At 51.4% G+C, this 9,100-nt stretch overlaps 1 protein-coding gene across 1 annotated transcript in view; it reads right to left on the bottom strand.

Moving 5' to 3' along the window:
- Positions 1 to 3,882: 3,882 nt before the first annotated feature.
- The window catches only part of OPHN1 (oligophrenin 1), a 61,544-nt gene continuing 56,326 nt past the window's right edge, over positions 3,883 to 9,100 (bottom strand). The window contains exons 20-22 of the mRNA XM_009880684.1: positions 6,311 to 6,476; positions 4,742 to 4,792; positions 3,883 to 3,925 (exon numbers count right to left, since the gene is read on the bottom strand). Coding sequence (XP_009878986.1) covers positions 3,883 to 3,925; positions 4,742 to 4,792; positions 6,311 to 6,476 — 260 coding nt within the window. The remainder of the gene's footprint in view (positions 3,926 to 4,741; positions 4,793 to 6,310; positions 6,477 to 9,100) is intronic.

Here is a 9,100-nt window from a genome sequence, read left to right as displayed (position 1 = left end):
ACACCAGAGCTTCATTCATTCATTTCAGACTGCCTGAGCGGTTCCTGAGCTGCAGCCTTTTCCACCACATTATTAGGGTAAAAACCAAAACAAAACAACCCTCAACAAAGAAGCGAAGGGTGTATTTAGGAAATCTTGTAGAAAGAGGCTGCATCGCCTCTTCGGGGAGGGAAGCAGAGCGTGCAGGCTGCTGAGCGGTGGGGGCAGCTCGCCCACCCCACGCTTCCCCCGGGAACACCTTCCCTCTTCTGGCCCCTCGCACGCTGCTGTGACCTCCTGTGTGGTTACCTCAGTCGGGCACTTCTCCATAAATTCAGGCCCAAAATCAGGCTGCAAGACTCCCATTTAAGACAGAACCCTGTTTTCTCCTGTGAGAGGTCTGTTCGTTAAATAAAAGCAAGAAGCTGAAAAGCAAATGCTGGTGCACAATGTCACAACGTCAGAGTTGAGAGGGATGGGAAAACAGATGTGAGGAGGGGAAAAGGATGCTGGATAGAAGCTGGTGTTGTGTCTGCAATAATCATAAATAAGCAGAAAGGTGTTTATGCTGACAGAGGCAGCTGAACAGGAATCAGGCAGCTTAAGTTAAAAATGAGAAAACGTTTAAAAAACACGTAGTGTCAAACATGCCTCTCTGTAACAGGCAGAACAACCCACCCCTGCGCAAACCCACTCACCAGAGCCACGCTCGTGTGCCCTGGCTATGCACGGGGCGGGTTGGCTGCATCCCCCCGGTGCTGGGATGGGTCCTGCGCTACCCGTGCGACCCGAGCAGTGGGATCTGCACAGCAGAGGACGGCTACAGCCTGTGCAACACTGGGGGTTGCTCGAAGAAGAGAAAAAACCACACTTGGACTCTTCTTTTTTTACTTCATGGAAACTTTATAAACACTTGAAGTAACCTATGCTTTTAACATGACAAAACGGCTCCGATGGCTGATGTGTGGGGGCCCTGCCGCGCTGCACAGGGTGAATCCCCTGTTCCCAGCTGTGTCACTCCAGTGGCACTGGCAGCAGTGCCTGTGCCCCACAGCCCTCCACCAGCACAACCAAACCACCGCTCCACTGTTGGTCCCCAGCGTTCAGCTGTGTGCACAGAGGAGGAAAAACCAGCACAGGCACACACATGACAAATGACTTTAAAATGACACAATGAAATACATTTCTAATAAGCTGCTCCCTTCCATTGTTCACAATGTCAGACTTAAAACCAAACTCCCTTGGACTTCTTTCTTCCCACGGACCCCAGCTCTGTCCCGCAGGATCTGCGGCGGGCAGCGAGCACGAGGCTGACTGTACACGAGCGGTGTGGGGGATGCAACAGCCCCCGATTCCAACGGGACGGGTACTGTGGGTGCCAGCACTGCGCAGCATCCACATGCAGCGTGGGGAGTGCCACCATGTGGCACCAGTGTCTGTGGAAGCCCAAGTGCTTCCCAAACCGACAGCCTGGAGGGGTCCTCAATGCACAGCCCCAAAAGGGGAAGGCGTTTTGGGAAACGCTGGACTCCTGTGGAGGAACTACTGACCTTACACCTCCAGGACAGCCACCCCAAGAGGTGACAAAGCCACCAAAGGGCAAGCTCGGGCACCAGTGCCTGCCTGCAGTAGAAGACCAGGGGCCTCCACTGCCTGGCTGCTGGAGAGGCTTTCCCAGCAATCACCGCCATTCTGGGCTGGTCAGGGCACCTCTCTGCCTCCTTCAGACTCGCTGGCTCACAGCCTTACTTGCTCTCTTAGATACCTGATCAGAAAAACATGATGTGCTGTTTCGGTGCTGCTCACGCCTCCCGGACGCTCGCAGGAGGGTGCAGCAGAAAGGGCTCACCGTAGCTTTCCAAAGCCCTGAGATGCCAGTGTGCGTAATACAGTCTAGGTGTTGATATCACTGGTTGGTTGGTTTGTTTTTTTTCTTTAAAGCCACTTTAATGTGCCACTGCTCAAAGCAGGAGTACAGGAAGGAGCAGCTGGGGCACTGCCAAAGCCCGAGGGAGGAGAAGCACCATTGACACGACACATGTGTGTACAGTGAACGCCAGAATTACATTCAGCGATAGAGCAGACAGGCGCTAGATGCACACACAAGGCGAGTGTCCGGAGACAGCACGGGAAGGACCGCGGCAGCATCCCACCGGCAAACCCACGCCAGGCAGGACACAAAGCGCGCTCAAGAGGAGGGAGCACCCGGGAAGCAGCAAATGGGGATGTTTGGCCACTGGTTTGGGAATGCTCCCAGCACCCAAGGAAAATCATTCAAAATAGGGAAGCTGCCTTTGGGCTGGTGAGAGGAAGCAGGGAAGCTGCTCATCGCCTATTTACAGGTAAATGCTACAGCTCAGGAACTGAGCCCTAGTGTCAGCCGGTACCACAAATAAGCCTCTACTGTTAAGAGGGGTACTAGGGGCGGTCTTGGCTAGGAGAAACCTTCCAGACTAAAGAGCATCATCTACACGGCTGCTGCTGAGCAAAAGAGATGGACATCTCTTGGATTGGAAATTAACGTAACAAGCAAACAAGAAACTGGGTGCCTCTTAGAAAAAAGGTGGGCTTTTACCCATATTCAGCGAGTTTCAGTTCCTCGCCTCCTCTGTGCTGGCCCACCAGAATAATCCCAGGACAGAGACTTTTTGGGGGGCCTGTGGGAAGCAGATCTGGTGGGAGAGGCTCACATGGGAGGAGGAGGAGGAGAACTTGCCACCTCCTTCTCCCAGCTGCACTCTTGGAGGCTGCTGACAAGACCGGGGCTGCCCGGAAAGCTGACCTGCAGGCAGGGCATGTGTCCCCGCTCAGGCAAAGTCCCCTGGCACGGCCGCGTCTGCCAGCGCGGTTTCCCAGGACAAGGGCATGCTTATGCCAGGGAGAAGATGAAGAGACATCCCGCAGAGCTAAGCACAATGGTCCCCCAAATTCCTGTCCTGCCTGCCTTAGCACAAGCAGTGTTTCCCATAACATACGCTGCTCTCCTTACACACTGAAAAACACACTATAGCTTAATGAGCGAGGAAAACATAACATAAAGGAGGGAGCTTCTCACGGCAAGGGGTGGCCAACCCAAACTCCAGTCATTCTACCCTTGCATCCAAGCATGGGGAGTCAGCCCCTTGCGTTTTGACTCCAATGTCTGTCCAAGGTCAGCCTTGCCAAGGCGCATTTCCCAAAAAGTGAGCAGGTAAACGGCCACTCCCATCCTCCGCTGTCCCTTCCGCAGCCCATCGGTGCTCAGCCAGCCCTGCAAACACAGCCAGTCACCTGCAAGGGCACACATGAGCATCCTTCACAGCTTGCGCAGAGAGGAGTGGCGGAAGGACTGGGAATAGTTCAACACAAACGTGTGGGTAGGGTCTTCTCTCCAACGTTATCTCCCTCTCTTCTAATTTCTTGAGCCGCTTGTGACAGCATGCTCTGAAATTATCGTCCAGTAAGATAGCTGCTCTCCAGGGGCACTGGAACTGGGAAAGTCTTAGCTGTGACACATCTGTTTCACAGGAACAGAAAATCTCCTGGGTCCAGCTGGGCTGAGGTGGTTACAATGCCTAGAAGAAGAAAACCAGCATGCTTTATGCAGCAGTGTAAATTCATCAGCGATGGCAAAACCCCAACCAGAGCAAACCCAGATCTCGGCACCACTGTTCGCATAGCTTTCACACTTACCCCGAGCGCTGCAGCGAGGAGGCTCAGGAAGGGCAGAGCAGGCTGATTTACTCCACCCTGCCATACTACCACCCCCAACAAAGAGCATGGCCCACCTCTAGTCATTATTTTTCTCCTTATCTTTCTGTTGAGATTCCCATTGCCTCCACTGGACTCTCCCCACCCTAGAAATGCTGAGTTTATGCTGGATGTGTGCTTTTGGTTTATTGTCATAAACACGTACCTTTAGCCTCAGCTCTCATCACCTGGGATCCTGCCTTGTGGTGATGAAGAACTGTATATAAGGAAGGAGAAGAATACAGAAAAAGAAATAATTAATGCAATAAACAAGCTCAAACACAGATCCATAAACCTAAATACGGGGCTGGGTAACAGTCAGGTCAGGGATATATTTTTCAATGTAACAAGTGAACTCACTGGCAACACTAGCAGACAACATTTATCAGACCTGCATGCAAACCTGCTCGCACTTTTGGCAGAGGTCGGTGATCTTTAAAAGCGGGAAGCTGAAGCTTATTTGAGCAGCTATTATTAGAAGTGAAATCTGCTTCCACAAAGCACAATGCTTGCGATTCAAAGCCCTGCTGTCCCAGCCTAGCCCGAAGGCTTCAGTGCCCAAGCTACTGCTCCATCACACCGTACTTCTCTGCGGTTGAGCTATGCTCACGGATAAGTTGTGTGTAGAACCATTCACTCTCTGGTCTCACATCTCTGATCAGCTGCTGCAATCTAACCAGCCCTCCTCAACTCTCTCATGATGTTATCTCTGCTCTTTGCAAAGGCTGAGAAGCAAATACAAAGTGCGCTACTGCTGACTTAGATTCACACACATGATAAGAGCAATCCATAGGTATGCGTATTACTTAGCAGATTTACATTTAACTTATCAAGTCTGTATCTGGATTTTACGCTTTGTGCTCTTTGTTTAGTTCCAGCATTTTAGCTGAGACCCATCTTCGGCCCACAAGTACGAGAGGCAAGAAAGGTTGAGGCTGGGGCTTCCCGAGGTGACTCACTCCGCTTCAGAGGGAGCACCCTACGCAGCAGGGCTGCTTTTATTTACATGCCAACTTCCCAGTGCCAGGCTTACTTGCTTGTTCTTCGGGAAGCTGTCTCAAAGAACTTTGTCCTAGAGGCCACTCTGCAAAGAGAACAAGAGAGGTCACTCCAGTTATCTGATAAGGCAATTTGCTAATTAGATCTCATCTGTGCCAGGGAAAAGAAGAGCAGCATTAGCAGACACTAAGACAATCACCTTCTAACGATGTCTTTTCTGTTGAGGCAGCTCCTCCTGCTGCCAGCTCCATTCCCCTCTGCCTTCACACTGCCCTGGCCAGGCAGCCTTTATCGCTTCTAGCTAGACTGCTTATTTCCATGCTCTCACATGGAATCCTACGTGCTGGTTTATAAACCTGCATCCATCACTTTTTACAACCTCTCTTTCAGTTTTTGCCTGCTTCATATTTAGCTTTCAAGTGTCCTCATAGAAAGAAAAGTTTTAACAAGTGATTCAGGAGAGCAAAGACAAGGCCTGTTCCTGCCCTGCAGGTGCAGAGCCGAACCTCACGGCACCTTTGCTGGGCTAGGGAGTGAAAACGCAGGACTTGGATCATCTACACAGTGTGGCTTCATTGGGTGGTCTCTGCAGAGAGCAGGGCCCACGCAGAGTGAACTCGGGAGCTCTCCCATGGCAGGCGCTTCCCCCAGGACCACTGCCGGAGATGGTCACTGAGTGGCTTCCACAGTACACTAACCATTTGGCACTTCAGTTCGTGACAAATGGTTTTGCACCTCGTGTCACTATGGGCAGGGTGAGGTCCCGCAGGGTGGCCCCCGCGCACCCCAGGGCTGCGGCGCAGTGGCAGAGCACTGGGTGAGGGGTCAGCACAGACTTGGGGTGCCGCCCTGCTCGGATGGCAGGGGAAAGAAATGTGCATCTTTGCTGGATGTGCAGCAGCAACAAACTCCACAGCAGCACCCAGGTTACAGCCTCCCGACCAACTGGTCCTGGATGCTGGGCTGAGATCCCCGTGTATTTAGTCACCCTTTTTTCTTTTTTTTAATTGCCATTGAAAGAGACGGGATTTCTGTCTCTTTAAAATCTAAAAGAAATCTGATGATGAAGCTGAACTCCATCCAGTTTCCCTATGAGAGATCCAAGCTGGATCTTGTCCTTCCCGGGGAAGCATCTCATTTGAGAGGCTTGCTCAGAGCCAGGCATGGAGGGGCTCTCCAGCTTCACTGACACGAAAACCAGCAGAGAAGGTGATGGGACAAAGCTCAGCCCCAGGGCTGTACTTGAGAAGGTTCAGAGCTTTGTTTTTCCTGCGTATGTCTGCCTTTGTTATGACCACGCTCCCCTCCCAGGCCCTGCCCTCAGCACAGCTTGTCCAACATCACGTTCAAACCCATGCTTGCATCAATACTGAAGAGGATGTCCACAGGCTCCAGCCATTGTACACTACCAGCGCTGGAAACCAACATGGTATTTCTCCTCTTCCTCTTCCAAAATTCCTGGCAGGTGACAACAGCTCCTACTCCTCCCACCCCGACTGACCTCGTCCCCCCGCACACTCCCCAAGCCCCCGGGTGCCGGCAGCTCCCTTGGGCCGAGCTCCCCATCCTGGGTACCGTGTGCCTTGGAGGACTGCTGACTTACACGGATGAAGGCATCTCTTCTGCTGTTCCTGCTATCAGATCCGGCCTCTGCTCCAGTCTCGGAGGGACAGGAGTCCTGCATGGTGGGTCCGGAGGTCTCACGGGGGGACGCATTATCACGGGTTTATCACCATGGGATCGTGGCTTAGGGACACCGTCGCACTCTCCTGCAAGGTTGAGGATTGCAAACACTGAGTACGAAGCTTTGGTGGAGGGCTAGATCTTTATGAAGAGGCACTATGCAAGCTAGCAGGCTTAGTTCTGTCTGTCTGTCTATCTGCCTGCCTCAACATCCTCTCTACGACAGCAACTAATAGCCAGAATTTAGGGAAAAAGACCCAGGAAAAGGCAGTTCCCATTCTGCCTGTCCCAGCACAGCCTTCCTGGCACTAGAGAGAAGGGCTGATGCTGGACCCTGTGATGATGAACTTTCCATGGCTGCTGATTGCAAAGATGATATTGCCTGGGAATGAACAAGTGTTCTTACACAAAGCCTGTGCTGTGCTGTCTTCAAAAGTGAGAGGAATAGCACAAATTGGCAATCCCTGCAGTCGGGGGCCGCTGCTTCTCCAAGCTTTTGTCTCCGACAGTGGCACTACCTGTTCTCTCTCGGCTTTCTGCTCTGCTCACAGGTGCTTCTGCCTTGGCTGCTTTTCTTCCCCAAGATCCAGCTGACCTCATTACATATAAGTGTGAGATTTACCTGACACCCCTGGTGACCCCACACCTTCCCTCCAGCACCCAGATCTCCAGGGCGCATTTCCGCAGGGCAGCAATCCTTGTGATCTTCTCGTCTGGCCATTTAAATGGCTCAGAACCATATAAGGGCTGGGTTTCTGCCCTTCCAATTTAGACATTTCCATGGCTAGAGAGTCCTGTTTCTGATTAGAAATAAGTCAAACATGTTTTTCTGTTTGGTAGGATAATAATTGCTGCAACTACTTAACCAAGGCTTTGTCAACCCCTTAGTTACTGAACCTTATTATACCCTGGTGTGCTAGCTCAAACACCAGTCCTTAACCAACTCTCTTCCATACTTGCATTTTTAAATTCTGATCCTAAATTTTCTCCTTGGTAAGCTGTGTAACCTGAATTTCTCAGCAAAAGGCCTGTTTTCTAATCCTTCAGCCTATAATTCTTCTTGGTTTCTCCACTTTTTCAAAATTATCCCCAAACCGCGCACATTAAAGCTCTATACAGCATTCTAGCACTGACTTGCAAGTACCAACACAGATGTAATATAACTTTATTACTACTTCAGTGTTCTTCTGTATGCATGTGTCCAAGGATCAACAAAGCCAGTTTTATTACGCTGTGTCTCCAGGACATGCTGTCAGCACACTACGTGTGATAATGCAAAACCATAAAACTTGGAAGCACTAAATGCAGTTGGCATATAAGCCAACTTTAAAAGCTATCTTACTCTCCCAAAGGCTTGATTTCCACCTACCATTTATGCGACAAATTTAAATTGAGCCAGTAGTGTCAGTGAGATGAATTTGGTGTTAGTGCTACCCAGCCAGGCCTTTTCTTTCTCTCCGCTGCACATGGGAGTCATTTATCAAGAATGCAGCCCTGTTTTTATTTTCTAAATACAGGACTGTGAAGCTGTCAGGGTATGACAGCATCTGAAAAGCACTGGAAAGTGCACATGAAAAGCTGGCAAATTGCAGAGAGCAATACATCTTTTATTACGGCCATCGTCTCGAGTATTTTATAAAACTCAGCACCAAATACCTGCTGTTACAGCAATGCTGTCCCACCACCGGCTCCCTGGCACCGCAGGGGAGAGTATCTACAGGCACGCTGATACACAAACGCCTACCTGCCTTCCTCCACTGAAACGGACAATGCCAGCTGGCCCCAACCTAATTATTTCTGTAATGAATTTCTGTACAAAGCTTACTAGAACACAAATAATAATCATTATTTATATTTAACACCAATGGTTGAACCGTTGAAATAAACGTTGCCAGTAAAGCCTCGGTAAGTCAGAACCTGTCACAGGGGGCCTGACAGATAAAATGATCAGAAATTAAAATGTGAAAGTCACTTTTGCCATTTTCCTCATCTCTGCTGTGGAGACCGCTGACAATCCAGAGTGCTTACAGCTGGTTAGACTGGGTACAAATTGCTTTGGGTTTAGTGATGTTTATATCACTACTCAAGCCTGAATTTTATGAGTCCACTGAGTTAGGTCAAGGTCTGCGTATGCAGAGGCGCAGCTGCCACGCAGAAAGCGTGCTTCAGCTGACACCGGTGCCACCTGCCTGGCCCACCAGAGCAGGGACAGCACTGGTGCTGGCACCAGCACTGGCACTGGGCTCCGCAGGCTGCTCCAAAACCCCACAGCAGCTGCACCCCCAGTAAGCAGCAGACCAAAACTACCACTGTCTGAAATAAAATGGGACAACTCAGGAGGCCGAGGCTGGATCACACTCTCGGGCTGCGGGACCGTGCCCGCATCTCACGCTGTTCTGCTCTCCCAACCCCTCTTGCTGAGCTACATCAAGAGGACCCAAGGTGGGAACCCACCACTTGCTCTGGTCATCCCAGCGCGTGGTGCGCAGCGGGGAGGGTTGGCTCGGGCACCTCCAGCTCTCCCTGGGACAACGGCACTCCTGCCTCGCTTCAGCTGGGACCCCACACGAGCCACAGCCCCGGGCGCACGCTCACCCTCTCTGCCATAGATCCCTGGCCGGGGAGCGGGTCTCCTGGCCTGGAGCGTGGAGGTCCTCAGGGCAGGGCTGGCCACCAGCCCGTTGGCAGCCTTGCCGGCCGGCCTCGCTCC

Source organism: Charadrius vociferus, unplaced genomic scaffold (assembly GCF_000708025.1).
Source record: "Charadrius vociferus isolate BGI_N301 unplaced genomic scaffold, ASM70802v2 scaffold473, whole genome shotgun sequence".
Lineage (NCBI taxonomy): Eukaryota > Metazoa > Chordata > Aves > Charadriiformes > Charadriidae > Charadrius > Charadrius vociferus.
This window is presented reverse-complemented; position numbering and strand designations above follow the sequence as displayed.